The sequence below is a fragment of the Antechinus flavipes genome, chromosome 4 (assembly GCF_016432865.1).
Source record: "Antechinus flavipes isolate AdamAnt ecotype Samford, QLD, Australia chromosome 4, AdamAnt_v2, whole genome shotgun sequence".
NCBI classification, from domain to species: Eukaryota; Metazoa; Chordata; class Mammalia; order Dasyuromorphia; family Dasyuridae; genus Antechinus; species Antechinus flavipes.
In genome coordinates this window covers 488,758-508,336 of record NC_067401.1, presented here as the reverse complement: position 1 = coordinate 508,336, position 19,579 = coordinate 488,758, and the positions used below count along the sequence as shown (strand labels likewise).

The window sequence follows — 19,579 nt, the reverse complement described above, 5'->3', positions numbered from 1 at the left end:
TCTGCAGTTTTGTTTTGTTTGTTTGTTTGTTTGGTAAATCTCAAGTTCTGGCCTTTTTTGATCATGTAAATTAGGCCATATAGGAAAAAAAATTCTTTGGGAGAAAACCCATAATCCCTCTCTCTCGTATCCCACAATTCCTCCCTCTTGCATAAAAGAAACAGACAGAGGCTCTCGGTCAGATTTCAGCGGAATTACGCCAGAAGCCCTCTCTCTGAGGCAAGAGAGATTCATTCGAATATTTTCCACTTGGCTGGCTGGTGGTGGAAGAAGAGTTTTGAGAGGAAGAAGCTATGAGTCAAGATTTCACCGGAATTACATGAAGAGTGGAGCTGGCGGGAGGCAGAAGAAAGCAGAGGCAGAAGCAAAGGACAAAACTGCAAGAGCTCTTAGAACCAAGCAGAGAGAGAGGCCTCTAAGCTAACCGGGCTATATTGGAGACAATAAAAGATCTGAACTTTTATCACTTGGCTGTGTTTTGGGGTAATTATTGATCTGAACTGATACTAAAGCTGCCTCCCAGAAAACCTCCCCCGAGAAACCTGCACCTCTCCCCAGAGAGAACTATTCTACTTATTATAAAAGAAGAAGATCACCACATTTTGGGATGAGAGAATTCAGTTATCTGAATTTTGAAAGCAATCATCTTCTTCAAAAGCAGTACTTAAATGCTAATTAAGAGGTGTGTGGAGGGGAAACAGGAGGAGAAATGTTCATCCAAGACAAACACCTGCAGTTTTTTAGCTATAGCTTAACTTATCATTGCAAAATCTCAAGGCCATATTCTCATGAATGGTCTGGGTTGCTTATGGGTAGGCTGTAACTATAGCCCCCACTTTCAGCTATCCACAGCTGCTGTTTCATCACTCTTCCTCAAAGGCATTTGAGATAGGTAGAAATGAGCCCCCAAAAGACTGACAAATGCTTTTTGAATCAATCACTCGAGAGCCAAAGAATGACCAATCAGTCCTCAGTGAGCCTGGAGGAGGCAAGTAAAAGTAGGGGTATTCAGCTGGAACAGACAGTGTGAGAAGCATCTGCTGACAGCAAATGAGCTGAAGAACCTAATCTGGAAGAGACACTAAGGGCACAGAGAGAAAAAAGGAAATGATCCCTCTTGGAAGGAGGAGCCAAACTGTGCATCATAAACATTTGAACAACATCCTGAGTGAATAGGAGGTCATTTTGGGAGGGTCTCTGTAGAAGGATCTCTGTAGAAAATAGCATCTCAGTTCAGGTGCTACTTTGAGGAGATCCAGAAGTCCAAGAGGCAGAGGTGAAGAGGAAGAGCCTTCCAGGTGGTCATAAAGAAATAGCCAGGACACAGGATGTGTACACAGGACGGTTGGCTCCATCTGGTGAAGAACTTCCTTTTTTTGTAGTAAAACATGATTTTGCATGTGTTCTCTCATTATAAACTCAAGACAACTCAAGACCAAAAGATTAATTCCCATTTTCTTTCACCCATCTCTACAAACAGTTGATAGGGAACATCCATCCAATCAAAAGCAACATGCTCCCTCCTTCCTTCCCTTGAAATGTCATCTGGGTCTTTACAAGTAGATTTATGACTGCTTTTTTGACTTGGAATGTCTTCAGGAGACTCTGTCAATGATTAGACTGCAGGAAAAACCACCTATGGTCCATTTGGATTTTAAGGAAAAGAGAATAGGAAGACGCTGTTTAGATATTCCTCCAATTCTGTTGGGATGTTCTTCAAGTGTTTATTTTATTTTATTTCATTTATTTATTTATTTATTTTGTAGCGCTGAATTCTTTTTTCTTTTTTTTAATAACTTTTTATTGACAGAGCCCATGCCTGGGTAATTTTTTTGTTTTTACAACATTATTCCTTGCACTCACTTCTGTTCCAGCTTTTCCCCTCCCTCCCTTCATCCCCTCCCCAGATGGCAAGCATTGCTATACAAGTTAAATATGTTGCAGTGTATCCTAGATACAATATATGTGTGCAGAACCAAACAGTTCTCTTGTTGCACAGGAAGAACTGGATTCAGAAGGTAAAAATAACCTGGGAAGAAAGACAAAAATGCAAGTAGTTTACATTCATTTCCCAGTGTTCTTTCTTTGGGTGTAGCTGCTTCTGTCCATCCTTGATCAATTGAAACTGAGTTAGATCTTCTCTTTGTCAAAGAAATCCACTTCCATCAGAATACATCCTCATACAGTATCGTTGTTGAGGTATATAATGATCTCCTGGTTCTGCTCATTTCACTCAGCATCAGTTCCTGTAAGTCTCGCCAGTCCTCTCTGTATTCATCCTGCTGATCATTTCTTACAGAACAATAATATTCCATAACATTCATATACCACAATTTACTCAACCATTCTCCAATTGATGGGCATCCATTCATTTTCCAGCTTCTAGCCACTACAAACAGGGCTGCCACAAACATTTTGGCACATACAGGTCCCTTTCCCTTCTTTAGTATCTCTTTGGGGTATAAACCCAGTAGAAACACTGCTGGATCAGCAGGATGAATACAGAAAGGCTTGGAGAAACTTACATGAACTGATGCTAAGTGGAATGAGCAGAACCAGGAGATCACTTTATACTTTGACAATGATATTGTATGAGGATGTATTCTGATGGAAGTGGATTTCTTTGACAAAGACTCAGTTTCAATTGATAAATGATGGACAGAAGCAGCTACACCCAAAGAAAGAACACTGGGAAACGAATGTGAACTATTTGCATTTTTGTTTTTCTTTCCGAGTTGTTTTTACCTTCTGAATCCAATTCTGCCTGTGCAACAAGAGAACTGCTCGGTTCTGCAAACATATATTGTATCTAGGATATACATATCTAACATATATAGGACTGCTTGCCATCTAGGGGAGGGGGTAGAGGGAGGGAGGGGAAAAATCGGAACAGAAGCGAGTGCAAGGGATAATGTAAAAAAATTACCCTGGCATGGATTCTGTCAATATAAAGTTATTATGAATAAAATAAAATATTAAAAAAAAAGAAACACTGCTGGATCAAAGGGTATTTACAATTTGATAACTTTTTGAGCATAGTTCCAAATTGCTCTCCAGAATGGCTGGATGTATTCACAATTCCACCAACAATGTATCAGTTTCCCTGTTTTCCCACATCCCCTCCAACATTCCTCATTATCTTTCCCTGTCATTCTAGTCAATCTGACAGGTGTGTAGTGGTATCTCAGAATTGTCTTAATTTGCATTTCTCTGATTAATAATTACATCTTTTCATATGGCTAGAAATAGTTTCGATTTCTTCGTCTGAGGATTGTCTCTTCATATCCTTTGACCATTTATCAATTGGAGAATGGTTCAAGTGTTTATAATGCATGATTTATCTCTTCCCTCCAAGAGGGACCATTTACTTTTTATTTCTGTGCCCCTAGTACCTCCTCCAGATTAGGTTCTTTAGTGCTTGTTTCTTTGTGGTTCCTCTCTTTGTTTTCCTCCTCTTTTCCTTCCCCTTCCACTTCCTCTTCTTCCATCCCTTCCCCTCCTCCTTTTCCCCTCTTCTGTGCTTCTTTTTCTTTTCCCTCTTTTTCCTTTCTGTCCCTGTTACCCTTCTTTCCTCTCCCAGCTTCCAGGGAACTCTGATCCAATTCAGCCCCCCAGGGATACCCCTGTTTTGGTCTCCAACTCATTCAAAGTATATCAAAAGGATCAAAGGATCAAAGTAATAGATCCTGTCCTAAGTTCCTGATTAAAAAGCTTGCTCCCCATTGCCTCAGATTCCCAAATATCCCATTAAACCTCTCTATGCCTGATCTGCCAGCCTTGTTTCCTGGTCAGCTATCATGCCCTGCCATCCAGATTCCATTCACTGCACAAATTGCCCCTTAAGCCTACCATGAAATTTGCTTTAGCCTTCTCAATCCATATTTTTCTTCAAGCCTTGGCTTGAGACTAGATCTCCTGGAAGACATTTGGTGATTTTTCCTTCTGCAAATTTCTTTGTCTTTATTATCTTTGTACATAATAAAAAGAGCAAATGTTTATGACTCCAAAGCCATAAACCTTGATTCCTTTGTTCCTCAAACTAGCTGATGATCATTGCTAGGTCTGTATCCCAAAGACTTAAAAAAAAAAAAAAGATATATTTATAGCAGTTTTTTTTTTTTGTAGTGGCAAGAAATTGAAGGGGTACCCATTGTAGAAGTACTCTTGAGACATGTTTGTATTTTTTGACCTACCTTACCAGGCAGGTACACTAGACATCATTGGATGAGCCTTTTTGCTGATAGGAGCAGTGACCCAAGTCTTGCTCATTTCCACATGTCTTATGTGGGGCATGTATGTGAGGGCACTGGGAGGTTAGCATTAGTGTCTGATTTTCCTCTGAATAAAACTTTTCTGCTTTCAACCCAGTTTGGACTCCTCTGCATTTTGAAAGGTGGACTTCACCTGGTTGACATTTCTGGTTGACACCATCAATTGGGGAAATGCTTAAACAAGTTGTGTTATACAATGTAATGGAAATTACTGTGCTATAAGAAATGATCAATAGATAGGTTTCACAGAAATCTGAAAAGACTTGCATGAACTGATGCAAAAAGAAATGAACATGATGGGATTTGTTGTCCCCAGCTCCAGCCCAGCCCAAACCTACCTCCAACTCCAAGCCCCATAGAAATAATCATGAGCAAAATAGAACAATGAGCAAACTAACATATTCTGTAACCACATCGCCAGATTATCACTTGATGGTTATAATATATAACATTCTTCCTCTCTCCCTTCCTATCTTCCTTCCTTCCTCCCTCCTTCTCTCCCTCTCTCCCACTTCCTTTTCTCCCTCCCTGTCTCTTTTTTCCCTTCCCTTCCCTTCTTTCCTTCCTTCTTTCCTTCCTTCCTTCCTTCCTTCCTTCCTTCCTTCCTTCCTTCCTTCCTTCTTACCTACCTACCTTCTTTCCTTCCTTCCTTCCTTTCTTCCTTCTTTCCTTCTTTCTTCCCTCCCTCCTTTCTTTCCTTCCTCTCTCCCTCCCTCCCTTCCTTCCTCCCTTCCTTCCTTCCTTCCTTCCTTCCTTCCTTCCTTCCTTCCTTCCTTCCTTCCTTCCTTCCTTCCTTCCTTCCCACCTTCTTACCTACCTACCTTCTTTCCTTCCTTCCTTCCTTCATCTTGCCACTGAACCCCAATGGCCTCTGGAGGAGAAAGCGAGGCTGGTGACTTTGCCCATTCCTTCCTCACTTAAATCCAACTCACTTGCATGTCATGGCATCACTACCCTGATATCTTGCTTCTTTTCAAAGGACAAACCACAAAACACACTATTCACCCAATGGAATTCACTAGGGAGAGACATGGAGGAGCCAAAGCAGTCATGGCAAAATTATCTGCAGGGGCAAAAGCTGCTGAACAAATTCTAATCTAGGCGGGTCATGGAACATGACTATGATGTAAAGAACAACAAATGGGATGGAAGCCAGCAAGCAAGGAAGAAAAAGCAGAAGTGACAGAAAAACACACAGGAAGACAAACCCATGGAGACCAACTGCAAAGTCAATAGCTTGATTCAAACAAAGGCTGAGAGCACCCTTTGGTTCAAGCACTTGCTTTCTGGGGAGGAGACCCTGTTGTCAAGGGCTCCCCTGTCTGGGGGTCAATCACTGCTCCCTGGGACTCTTCCCTCTGGCCTCTAAGGTGCTTCCTCTCCTTCTCACTGGGACAAGCCATGGAAGATTCCAAACAAGCTCAGCCTTCCAAGAATCACCCCCAAGAAAAGCTGAAAATAAGCACCAGGTGAAAGAGATTCAAGGAAAATGCAGGAGTCCAGTCCATAACAACACAAGGACACCTATGGAAGTTCTAATTAGGAATGAGTCAAGGGACCAAAGGCCAAAGTATATTGGGCATGTGAGAACCCAAGAATTGGGAGACTCAGTCCAGTAAGGGACTAAATGAAGAGGAAGAGGGCTGAAGGCATCTCCCAAGTCCAGCCAGCAGGAGATCACCATTTCCCACTGTTTTCAAAGATATTTCCCACTGTTTCAACTAGGAGGTCTTATTGGGCTTGGATATTGCCAAAGATGGGACAGAGGTTAAACTCTGAACCCAGCCCTCTGTGCCAAGGCCAGGGCTGAGAGGAGACAAGGACCAAGTAGTCACCTACAACTCTAGTGGGAAGCAGCCCCATCATTAGGAGAGCCTTGGTAATCCACTCAAGAGTTGGAGGTGGGAAAAATGAGGAAACCAATGAGAACTTCTTACGCAATAAAGAAAAAAACAATTATGGAGTAAGAAAAAGCAAAGAAACAAACTCAGAATATCCAAGTACTCATACCACATATCAACCAAACACAAAAAATAAACCTAAATCCAACTCGCCAAACAAAAACAGAAATAGCTTGGACCAAGGACTACTAGAGTAAGAGCAAAAAGCAGAATGGAGCAAACAATTCAATGCAACAAGCAACACTAGAACAAAGACCAAAGGTTAAAAAGAAAGGCTTCTACCTGCAAAAATTGACTTTGAAGAATTGGAAATTGGGGGATGCCCATTAATTGGGGAATGGCTGAACAAATGGTGGTATGTGATTGTGAAGGAATATTATTGTGTTGTAAGTAATGATGAGCAGGATGCTCTCAGAAAAACCTGGAAAGATTTCCCTGAGCTCAGACAAAGTAATGAGTGCTGGATACAAAGTAATAATAATAGTATAAGATGATCAGCTCTGAAGGACTTGGCTCTACTCAGAGATATAATGATCTAAGACAATTCTAAAAGATTCAGGATGAAAAATGCTGCCCATATCCAGAGAAAGAATTGATGGTGTCTTGATGCAGACTGGTCAACTATTTTTGTGTTTTTTTTTCCTTGAAAGCTTTTTTTTTTTGGGGGGGGGGTGTCTATATTTTCTTTCACTGACTATTAGAGAAATATTTTGCATGACATATATATTGAATGGTTTGCATTCTCATTGGGGATGGGGAGGAAGGAAGGGAAACAATCTGGAACTCAGAGTTTTAGAAGTAAATGTTAAAAAAAATTTTTATAAGAAAAAAAAATAAAACAATGAAAAACTGAATGAGAAAACAGCAAGGAGAATTTTATAATCAACTTGATGTCTGACAGAATTAACTTGTATATTAACCTTCTCTTGTTTAAAAATATTTTTGCTTTAGGAGTTATTTTTTGGAGGGTTATGTCCTTTTAAAAAGACATTAAGTCTATTTCTTATTTTAAGTATTTTGCATTTTTATAAATACTCATTTAGCTTGTAATAAATTTTGCTAGCCAACATAGTATCTAACAATTTCCATGACTTACTTTTAAACTGTCAATTCTTTTTAATTTTTGACGTTGGCAATTGGAATTTTTTCAGATTTTTTGTCATTTTTTCTTTTTTTCAAAAACCGATTTTATTTTTCAATATATTTTTTATTCAATTTTATTTTGATTTTCAAAATTTCTATTTTAAAGTTAGGTGTATTAAAGGAGAAATTTTACCATTCTCAGACAAAACTGTCTCTCTTCCTATCTCTTCCTATCAGGGCAGGTGCCTTATCACTTCTGCAGATCTATTCCTATATACCTCAATCAGCTCTGCTGCTATGCTTCCCAGCCTTCCACTGGCCAATAAGCGACCTGAAAGCGAGGTTTGTGCCAGGTCAGAATGACATAAATTACTGCAGACTGAGTGCAGATTGAGCAGACCAGAATGCCTGGGAAAGTATAGCTTGGAATATAGCAAGCTATGCACAGACTAGGCAGGTGTGATGACATCACCAGGCAGGTGTGATTACCTGGGAGGTCACAGTTCCCAGAATAGTCCTGGTTGGTTAAGATGCCCTGAAAGCTGGATCTCAGAGGTCCCTGTGGAGAGCTCTCTCCATTCTGGGGGTGGCACTAATTCATCATGGAGATGGCTTTGGGGAAGTAAGAACATATGACCACAACAGTACAGGACTGACTTTTGCATCCACCCTCTTTCCAAAAAAAAAGTGGGAGAGGGTCAGTTTGCCAACTAGGGGCAGACTGAGGAACATGGGAAATTGCTCTTGTTGATTCAGAATCCCATTGCACTGAAGTAGCTTCCTTGTTCTTAACTGAGGGAATCATATGGTCCTGAGCTCAGAGCCTGGCAGATGGTGCTCCATTCCCCCAGATTAACAATGGGCCTATTCCCCAATGTCTACTGGTTTAGTTTGGCAGAGGGAATATGCTCTAGGCCAGGCCTGACTCAGGCTGGTTTGATACTTAAAATTTGAGACTGGAATGATAGAAGACACTTACAGTCTAACAGTTAACAAAACACTTCTTGCAAATAACATCACAACTTAAAAATAAGTTTACTTAGCCGTAGCAAGGAAATAAAATTTAATAAAAAATATATTGAAATAATAAAATCGTTTTTTGAAAAAATGACAAAAAATCTGAAAAAATTCCAATTGCCAACATCAAAAATTAAAGAGAATTGACAGTTGAAAAGTAAGTCATGGAAATTATTAAACAGTATGTTGGCTAGCAAAATTTATTACAAGCTTAATTCATCAAAGGTCCCATGTTGATTCTGCTGGCTGTAGCCTTCCTGCAATTGGCCATGGTGTTGGGCCAAGTTGTGAGATGCCCTGAGGGAGGAGCTATTGCCCCTTCCTGAGCTATTTGTCTCTGGCTACCACCCTGTGACAATAATAAGCCAAGCAATAGTCCCTGGAGTTAAATAGTCTATACTGGGTAGGCCTTAAGATATTGGTCCTGCCACAGCACATGTTTCCAATGGGTGCTGATCTGGCTACAAACAAATGTATATAGTTGGAGGTATCAACTTTTTTTTTTTTGATGCTTATATATATGCACTGATCCTGATCCCAAAGAAGAGAGCTTCTGATTGTTCAGTCCTATTCAAGTTCTAGACCAATGGCTGCAATATAAGTATTGGAGATCTAAACCAAGCTGACCCTTGAGTTCCCTTTATACAACACCTCAGCCTACTCAGTTAGGATGTCCTATAGCTTAAGAGTATGGTGTCCAAAGTGTAGCTGTACCTATCTCTCTCATGAGATCAGGCATTCCTTAGAAACCAGATCCTTGAAGTAGGGGCCAATTGAGGTAGTGGAGGAGGTAGGTTTTTTAGTTGAGACTGGAGGCCAGTAATTAAAATTACTTATGAATACTACTAACACCAGAGGGATTGGGGGGAGTAACATCTTCCATTTAATAAGAGGCCTTCTGGGCCTTACCAGCTTGTTCCTATTCAATTCACAATAAGCAACTCTTGATGAAAGGTATTGGTCTGACCCAGCATTATATACTCAGTAGCTAGGTCCAGAAACAGTTGAACAACTGCTTTTTAAAAGTAGTGTGGAGAGGTCATTTTGGGGACCTTAGAGCTCCAGAGCCTGATGATCATTTGGTCTGGCCATTCTTAGGTACCATTCAGCTTGGTCTTTATGGAGATCTCTGAAAACACAAGTTCAGTGGAAGAAGATTGTTGGATGACCTACTTTAGTACTTTCAGGACTATATTCTGTTTGGGGCTCTAATTAAAAAAAAGGGAGACTTATAAGTATTTCCATAATGGGGGCCATCAAAAAACTTAAGGCTTTCTAAAAATCTGAATTCAGTATTAGGGCTTCCCATCCCAACTTTGGAGAAACAAATGGGAATAGCTCACTTTGAAGGGTCTACATTAATGGGATTTCCCTTATCTGTGATATTCCTTTGATAACTTGGCTAGATTCTGGATTGTCTAAGAGTTGATTTCCCACATCTTTCTCTCATGTGAGCTATCATATAAATCGCTACCAAGTCCCTGACAAGTCCAATAAACATTATGTCACCAATTTAGTGTTATACATCATAAAGTGAGGCCCTGTTCCATTTTTTGAACATCAGGCTGTGGCAGTAGTCCTGAGGCAGATGATAAAAGGCATAACAACTCTTTCCCAGGTAAAAGGAAACTGTTTACTCTCAGTTCTAGGAATAAGGAGAAAGACATTAGTGAAGTTCATAAATGCCTCACATTCACCTACTCCTTGACACAAATTATGTCAGAGACAGCCTTAACCACTGATGTGCTGATTTTGTTCTGTTCCTTTTACTTCACTACAACAGTTCAGCTGCTATCTGCATTTCTTATTGGTCAAAGTGAGCATGAGGGAAGAACATCTATTGAAATGCACTGGTTTCCTCTATCTCCATCCCTAGAGGGGAAATGGGACTCTAAATCATCTGGTGTTAATTATTCAGAATGGCTTGGGCAATGTCAAGAGCAGTAAGTAGTAAATCTAGATATAATTCAGGACTGTTTATACAACCAAACTCTACTGAGCTGAGAGTTGAAAAGAAGAAAGACCTTATTGAGTTAACTTTTCTCAGCAATTCATTGATCCAAGACAATTACAATAGAGTTGGCTTAGAAAATGCCATCTACATTCAGAGAAAACTATGGAGACTGAATATAAATTGAAGCATACTATTTTCACCTCTTTTTTTGCTATTTCTTTCTAATGGGTTTTTCTTTTCTGTTTTTCTTTTACAACATAATTAATACGGGAATATGTTTAAAATGATAGATATATGTAACTTATATTAAATTCCTTTCTATCTTGGGGATGGGGGAAGTAAAGACAAGAGGGAAAAAAGGTTTGGAGCTCAAAATCTTACAAAAATGAAAACTATCTTTACATATAATTGAAAAAATAAAATATTATTTACAATTAAAAACAAAAACCAAAACAAAACAAAGACCTTATTCTAAGATGTAAAAATAAAGAGGTATTTGTCAAATTGCCTCTTAGTAATAATTTTAATTTATGCTTTTTATAACCACTAGAATAACTTCCAAATATACCATCTACATAAAATCCTCTTTTGTAACAAAGAAAACAAATAAATAAAACCCAACAACCAAAGCAACCATATCTGATATTATACACAAGAGTTTATGTGCCTAGTCCCTCACCACACTAGTGAACAGAGGTCTATTTCCTCCTATTTTCTCAGGGAACAAAGCAAGTCAATATAATTAGTCTTAAGCATTTTAGAAATGGTTTAGTTTTAATTGCTGTCATCATTCTGCTGCACGTTCTTCTGGTTCTCCTTTTTTCTGAATTAATTTATATAATCATTTCATGGCTCCATGAATTTATCATATTTATCACTTCTTGCTGCCCAATAATATTCCACCTCAAGCACACACCCAAAATTTGTGCAGCCTTTTCACAATGGATATATACTTAATTTTTTGCTACCATTGCATCCATAAAGGTATTATAAATGTTGTCACCTATGGAACCTCTGGACATAAGTGGCATAGTGGACTGAATGTTGAGCCTGAAATTAGGGAGACCTGAGTTTAAATACAATACCTGTGTGATCCTGGGCAAGTCATGTAATTGTTTGTCTCAGTTTACTCATCTGTAAAATGAGCTGGAAAAGGAGATGGCCAACCACTCCAGTATTTTTGCCAAGAAAAGCCCAAATGGAGCCATGAAGTGTCACCTATGACTAAAATGATTGAACAAGAGCAAGGGATTACTATTTTTTTCTAGTGATCTTGGCACATGCCCAGTCAAAAGATTTGAACAGCTAAATTTTGTTTTTTTGGTACTTTGAGTAACATTATATGAAACTTGTAAATTATTTTAAGAAATATTGGTTTCATTATGCTAGAAAAAAATTATGAACATTGAATTCCATCCAATTATTCAGTTCTTTAATTTACTTCTCAGAATTTGGTAGTTGTCCATATTTAGGTCTTACAATCTTAGCTTAATTTCCACATATGGGATGACATTTGTTACTCTGATGTCGAGTAAGTGATCCTCTCAGGCTAAAGGCCTTCCCACATTCATTACACTCATAAGGTTTCTCTCCAGTATGAATTGTCTGATGTCTAGTAAGGTGTTCTCTCCAGCTGAAGGCCTTTCCACATTCATTACATTTATGAGGCTTCTCTCCAGTATGAATCCTATGATGTTGAGTAAGGTGTTCTTTTAGACGAAAAACTTTCCCACAATCATTACATTCATAAGGTTTTTCTCCAGTGTGAATTCTCTGATGTCCCGTAAGATGTCCTCTCTGGCTAAAGAACTTCCCACATTCATTACATTTGTAAGGTGTCTCTCCAGTATGAATACTATGATGGAGAGTGAGCAGTTCTCTTGCATGGAAGGCCTTTCCATCTTCATTACATTCATAAGGTTTCTCTCCAGTGTGAATCCTCTAATGTACAGTAAAGTGTCCTCTCTGGCTAAAAGCCTTCCCACTTTAATTACATTTATGAGGTTTCTCTCCAGTATGAATATTCCAATGGAGAGTAAGGAGTTCTTTTAAATAGAAGGCCTTCCCACATTGATTGCATTCATAAGGTTTCTCTCCAGTGTGGATCCTCTGATGACGAGTAAGGTATTCTCTTAGACGGAAGGCCTTTCCACAGTCACTGCATTCATAAGGTTTTTCTTCAGTATGAATCCTCTGATGTCGAGTAAAGCATTCTCTCAGGTGGAAGGCCTTTCCACATTCCTTACACTCATAAGGCTTCTCTCCAGTATGAATCCTCTGATGTCTGGTAAGTTCTGTGCTCACGTGAAAGGATTTTCCACATTTGTTACATTCATAAGGTTTTTCTCCACTATGAATTCTCTGATGTCGAGTAAGTTCTGTACTCAGATGGAAAGCTTTTCCACATTCATTGCATTCATATGGTTTCTCTCCAGTATGAATACTCTGATGTCGAGTGAATGATCCTCTCAGGCTGAAGACCTTCCCACATTCATTGCATTCATAAGGTTTCTCTCCAGTATGAACAGTTTGATGTCGAGTAAATGATTCTCTCAAGCTAAAGGCTTTACCACATTCATTACATTTGTAAGGTTTTTCTCCAGTGTGAATAATCTGATGCCGAGTAAGAAGTCCTCTTCGTCTGAAAAACTTCCCACATTCATTACATTCATAAGGTTTTTCTCCAGTATGAATTCTCTGATGTCGAGTGAGGTGTTCTTTCAGACGAAAGGGCTTCCCACAATCATTACATTTATATGGTTTTTCTCCAGTATGAATTCTCTGATGTAGATTAAGATGTCCTCTCTGGCTGAAGGCTTTTCCACATTCATCACATTTATGAGGTTTCTCTCCTGTATGAATACTCTGATGTCGAGTAAGGTGTTCCCTCAGGCGGAAAACCTTTCCACAGTCATTACACTCAAAAGGTTTTTCTCCAGTATGAATTTTCTGGTGCTGAGTAAGCTGTACTTTCCGATGGAAGGCCTTCCCACATTGATTACATTCATGAGGCTTCTTTTCAGTATAAATTTGCTGGTGATAAGAAAGCTGTGAACTCTGAAGGAAGGACTTCAAACAATGGTTAGGTTTTTTCTCAGTGTGAATCCTCTGATGGGAAGTAAGGGACGAACCATGGTTGAAAAGCTCCCCATATTTACTATATTCAGTTGTCTCTCCAGTGTGAATTCTCTGATGTTCAATTAATTGTACATTTTGGATGGCAGCTTTCTCAAATTTAATATAATTAAGAGCATTCTTTTCAATATCAATATTCTGATGGGAACTAATAAATGGGCTGAAATTAATAGCTTTCTCATATTCATTAGAATAATCATGTTTCTCTGTAGGATAAAATCTATGATATGCAATAAAATCTGAGTGAGAAGTGAAGGACTCATCACATTCATTATACCTAGACTCTATCTGCTTACAGCAAGTTCTATGACACTTTCTTGGTTCTGAAGATAGAAAGAAGTTCTTTCTGCCAGAATCACATCTGAGAAAATCCTTTCCTAAGAAAGTTCTCTGTTGAGCAAAATCCTTTGTTTCCAAACTGATGCTTTGGTTATATTTATTACTTCCATGGCTTCTTACCTCACTATAAGTTTTCCTTTGAGTGATTTTTACTTGTTTAGAAATGTTCTCCTCAATGCTCTGTTGCCTCCGTAATTTTCCCTCACATGCCCAAGCTTTTTTCAAGCTGGATATAGAGAAATCTTCCTTTGTGAGTGTATTTTGAGAAAAATTCTCCCCAGATATGCCTAGTTTGGGAGCTGACTCCTTGGTTTCAGGTATACTGTCCCAATCTGGGAAAAAAAAAAAAAAAAAGAAAGGAAATAAAGAAAATGGAAATATCCTCTATACCCATCTGCTATCTGCTATATTCTTTAATCCTATTTTGGGCTTCTCAACAATGTGTCTGTGTGTGTGTATGTGTATGCTTCTGTGTGTGTGTGTGTATGTTTGTGTGTCTGTGATACACATCTTCCCTATTGATCCTTAAAAGCTTTTGAGAGAAGGAGGAAAGACAATTCCTATAGTGTTTTGTTTTTTTTTTAACAGAAAATAAGGCTTAGAGAAATGTTTTGAGTTTCCCATTGTTCTAAGAATGAAACAGAATGGAGCAAAGCTCAGAACTTGCCACCAAGTACTCTGGCTCCATTCCATTAGGGCAGCAAATATGCTACTATTGCTGTTATTCTTCAACTCATACCGTGTTTCTCCGATAATAAGACCTATCCCGAAAATAAGCCCTCCCCTTACGGTATAAGATTCCTCTAAAATAAGCCCTCCCCCGAAAATAAGCCCTATTGAGATTGCTACTGTAGTGAAGGTGATCCCCTGCGCTACACGCTACATTACGGTACCCTCTGTATGCACCCTTCCCCTACCCCCCCCCCCCCCCCGCCCTGGGTGAAACGCACACCGCGCTCCGAGCTGCATCTAATCAGAGCTGCAGCAGTGAGCGCGTCATCCTGTTCTTCCCTAGTGATTTGCTTGTTGGCGCCATTGAGAGCAGTGCTGCGGAGGAGAGCTGAGGCAGGACAACATAAAAACCCGGTATGTAAGCGGGAGTAAGGGGGCATGATGGAGGATAAAAGAAGAACTCAGGGGGCATCATGGAGGATAGAAGGAGCACTCAGGGAGCATCATGGGGTTAAAACATTATTGAGGGGCATGATGGAGTGAAAAGAAGGACTGATGGTCATAATTTTATTATTCTGTCTGTTTTGACCCCCCAGACATGAGTACAAAAAGGAAGAGCTATATATACTGTTGAGTACAAGAAAGCAACTGTTGAGGAGTCACATGGCAAGAATCTTGCAGTTTTCTGTAAAGAAAAACTTTTGGATCTTCGAATGGTCAGAAAATGGAGAGCAGATTATAATAACCTCAATCAACAGGTGGAAGAGGGAAAAGGGAAAAAGAGCAGGTCTGGATCAGGTCGGCAACCCTTATATCCTTACTTGGAGATCCTCACTGGTGAATGGATTGCTGACGGGAGAGCAAAGGCCTTGGTTGTGCGCAGGGCTGATATTCAAGCATTTGCCCTTTCAATGGCACCATAGTTTGAAATGGTCTCAGAAGGATTCAAAGCATTACAACACTGGTTGGACCGTGTCCTTCAACAGTATGAACTGTCCCTAAGAAGATCAACAACACTGTTTAAGCTGGAAGATGCTGAAGTTATTAAACGTGCACTTGCATTCAAGTCCTTTATTGATAGGATCGACATTTCCAAGTACCAAACCTGCAATATGATTGCTATGGATGAAACTGCAGTGTTTATGGGACAAGGATCTTAAACAACAATTCATCACAGGGGTGCAACGTCAATCTACATTCCCACCACTGGCTATGAAAGTGCACGGGTCACCTGTGTTTTGGCAATTCTTTGGATGGAAAGAAAGCCACACCTCTAATCATCAGTAAGGGCAAGAAAGATAAGATTGAACGTGTATCAGGCATTTACGTTCTTGAAACCGAAAAAGCCTGGTGTACACAAGCCATTATAAGAAAGTGGGTTGATTTAATGCTGCCACTTGTTATGCGAGGTAACCAAAGAGGTCTGATAATCTGGGATTCAGCCAGCACTCACCATGCTAAAGAAATGAAGAACTTCCTTGCAGAGAGAAAAATAGATCAAGTAATGATTCCTGCAGGAATGACTGCCTATCTCCAGACCCTTGATAATAAACAAGCCATTCAAGGACCATTTGCGCATGGAAGTCAGTGACTACATTGAAGTAGAATGGAAAGAAATCAGCGTGGAAACTTTGTGAAGCCCTGTCTGTGAGAAGTCGTGACTTGGATGAAGAAGTCATGGGATAAAATGACTGACAGCTGCGTCGCCAAGGCATTACAAGCAGGTTACCTGGACAAGACATGTTCATTTAAAGAGAGCTATATTGCTGGACATGGCAGATTGGATCCACTTCTTCTGAAGGAAATAGAGGCGCAAGACATCCAGGATGGAATTCAGGGTATGGACACTTATGACGATGTTGTTGAAGAAGATGACATGATCATTATTGAATAAAGGTACTTTTTTTGGTTCACATTTACCTGTTTATTAAAATTGCTGTCAATGTTCATTAAAATAAGCCCTCCCCTGAAAATAAGCCCTCTGGTGTTTTTCTGTCCAAAAAAATAATAGGATAGTGTCTTATTATCGGGGAAACACGGTAGCTGTATTTTTTGCTGACTAATACCAAAGCTTAATAAATTCTATTCCTATGAAGTTTTATATTTTAGTTTATGTGACTTTATTTTATTTTGTTATGGCATGAATACGTGAGATATTTGTTATGATTCCATCAAAGTCCACATACACACACAAAAACAGAAATTAAAACAGAAGCAAGACTGCTGAAAATATTACATCACAGAAAGGTAAGAAAGAAACAGGACACATCCTGGTTCTGAGACAGGACCACTGGGCTTGGGGTCGATAGCCATGCCAGAAGTCCAAATACTCGTATCCCTCTGGTTACCTGGGTGATCTTAGTCAAGTCACCCACTCCCAGAGCCTCCATTTCTTCACCTTTAACATGAGGGGGTAAGAACAGGAGGCCCCTGGGCCAGACCTACATCTGGGATCCCAGGAGTCTTTTCTGACACTGGGACTTATCACGAGACTGACTTGCTGAGGTGGCAGGGAATGACTCTCCTAGGGCTAACACACAGTGGGTGCTTTTCTCCCTAGGTCTGGGCAGCTCTGAGCAGAGGCTCCTGTCCAACTCTGTGGAAGGACTGCACTGACTGACCACTGGGGACACCGTTGTCAAGGACTCCCCTGCCTGGGGTGAGGCACTCACTCACCTGGATGGCCACTCCCCAGGACTCTCTTCTCTGGCGTCCAAGGAGCCTCCCCTTGCTCCAGCTGGTGGATCACCCGTGGCTTACACATGGCCAGTCCTGCTCAAAGGGTAAAGATGGACACAGAAAGGTTCCACTCAAACTTAGCGATCCCAAGTCTCACCCAGGACACAGGAAACGAAAACCAGATGATGCAGAGATTCAAGGAAACCTAAAGAGGAGACTTCTAACATCTCTGGGGACAAACGACGCGATGGCTGGACCCTGCGGCTGTTCTAGTAGAGCTAAGTCAGGACATCTGCCCTCAGCCTGATGTTTCACTTTGGATCTACCCTATGTAGGCATGGGGCCACGAAAGTCCCAGGGGGCAGAGCCTGGCACAAAGCCTCAGCCCAGGGGCTGAAGCCAGGAGGAACACAAGAAAATGCATACAGACCCATGGAGTAACTCCAGGCAACCAGAATACCTCCATACTAAAGCCCAGGGGAGCCACAAGGACAGCGCAGGTAGAGAAATGAAGCAGAAGCCAAAGGGCTGCTCTGGGCTAGCCTTAAACTATTTTCTCTCTTGCTCCTCCTGCTTGCTGAGGGGATCTTGTGGGTGGGGTCTGAGCTGGGACAGGGTCAGCTCTTCCTTCCTTGATTTCTTCCTCTCCTGCAAGAGGGTCCCAACCACAGCCCCAGAGGACCCTCTGGGATCAGAACAAGTACCTCTCTCTGTGCTAGCAATGGTAAAAAAAAAAAAAATACATTATAAATTGTTATAAATTAATGTGAAGGAAGGGGAGGTTTCTGGGTGGGACTGTGATCCACACCCAGCCAGGATCCCTTTCTACACAAAGCTTACCATGGCTGCCACACTGAGGACCCTCCCCCAGAAATCCCTGGTGGTTCCTTAGCTGTAAGAAGCCAACAACAGGCTGTTTCTGAGACACAGACCTGAAGCAGCAAGGCTTGCACGGAGTTAACATAAAGGACCAGGACAGAAATCTGGGATACTTCTGCTCAAGCCCAAAAAGCAGAGATCACAATCACAAAGGAATGATTCCCTGGGACCAAAGGGGATGAAGGTCAATCAGTCTCTCTCAGCCTTTGCCCAAGGAAGGACCCAAAGACCCCAGGGTGGGGAAGGGGAGGGGGAGGCAGGGCCCGGGTCCCAGGAGAAGCTGTCCCACCCAGGCAGAGCAGGTTCTGGTAGGTCTCCAGCATCACATCCCGGTACAGCTCCTTCTGAGCAGGTTCCAGGCAAGCCCACTGCTCCTGCGTGAAGACCACCGCCACATCCTGGAAGGTCACCGGCTCCTGAAACACCAAATGCCTTTGTTTGTGCCCTTGCAGGGACCAGCCCTTGAAAGGAGCCGGGGGCGAAGGGCCCAGAGACTGGGCCAGGGCCACGTGGTTCTCGGGATTCTGGCCAGCAAACTCAGAAAATATTTATACTGTAACATCACACAGAAAAACCACCTTGAAAGACTCACTCTGGGGAAGCTCCCATGGAAACTACCCTTCAGAGGGTTGCCAGCTTGGCTTTGGAAGGAAGCATTAACCCTGATGGCCGCCCCTCCTCCCGCCCAGAGCCCTTCAGGTCCCATGCTGCACTCCTCCCCTTACACAGCGCAGTTACATTGTGCAGGAAAACACAAGCCACACAGAGTGAGTCTTGGCTTGGAAGGGGAGAACGCGCAGGCGGGAGGAAGCCCAGTTTGTGCTGCCATCAAGAACCTCAGAGCTTGGAAGGGGCCCCAGAGGCAGCGGGAGCAAGCTCAGTGCAAAGGCAAGAGGGTTCTGTCGGAGGACCAGGGCCCGACTTCGAGTCCAGAATTTGAGTCCTGACCTTTCTGAAGGAGATGGACAAGATGGCCTCGAAGGTCCCTCCCAGGCGTCAGCCAGGCTAGAGTGGAAGCCCTTCTGAACTGGGGAGCTCACTCCCTAAAGAGCCCATGATACTTCAGGGTGAAGGATTCTGGGAGCTGCTCCTGACATCAAGCCTCAAAATTCTGCCTTCTGCCACCAAAGAGAACCCGAAGGACCCCCTTCCCCACGATGGCCCGACCAATCCTGGGTACGAGTTACTGTGGCCTCCCCACATGGCATGAGCCCCAAGGCCTTTCCCTTCCTGGGCCCTTCCACTGGACACTTGCCAGCTGCTCCATCCTTTGCTGGGCCAGGGACTGATCCCCTCCCTAGGAGGACCTACCCTCCCCCCTGCCCCCATCCTCCCAGCACATCCAACCAAGGCAGGGCAAGGAAGCTCCTCCAGGTCTCATTCCATGCTGTGGGGACCAGTCAGGCTCTCAGGCTGTCCATCCCCCGCCCCTCATTCTGTCCACCATCTCTCGCATCCCACGGGTCCTCCCTGAGGAGGCGTCTGAGTGGCCTCCAAATGGTGGGACCCCCCTCCCTGCCCCGAGAACATGAGGGTGCCAGCAGAAGCAAAAAGCAGCCCAGGAAGCTGGCTCTTCTTCGAGATTGAACAAAGCAGCTAACAGACAGTTAGAGCTTCATGCAAATCCTTGCTCCTGCTGCCTGTGCATT

At 41.8% G+C, this 19,579-nt stretch overlaps 1 protein-coding gene across 4 annotated transcripts in view; it reads right to left on the bottom strand.

Moving 5' to 3' along the window:
• The window catches only part of LOC127562447 (zinc finger protein 883-like), an 80,985-nt gene that overhangs the window by 7,629 nt on the left and 53,777 nt on the right, over positions 1-19,579 (bottom strand). Inside the window, exons 2-4 of one of the 4 annotated variants that reach the window (XM_051998174.1) lie at positions 18,220-18,346; positions 17,049-17,144; positions 10,731-14,032 (exon numbers count right to left, since the gene is read on the bottom strand). The exons of 2 other annotated variants lie outside the window; for them this stretch is intronic. In XM_051998174.1, coding sequence (XP_051854134.1) covers positions 12,213-14,032; positions 17,049-17,144; positions 18,220-18,346 — 2,043 coding nt within the window. In that variant the 3' untranslated portion in view covers positions 10,731-12,212. Of the gene's footprint in view, positions 1-10,730; positions 14,033-17,048; positions 17,145-18,219; positions 18,347-19,579 lie in introns of those variants that run through there. One more of the 4 variants, XM_051998175.1, reaches the window with a different exon arrangement.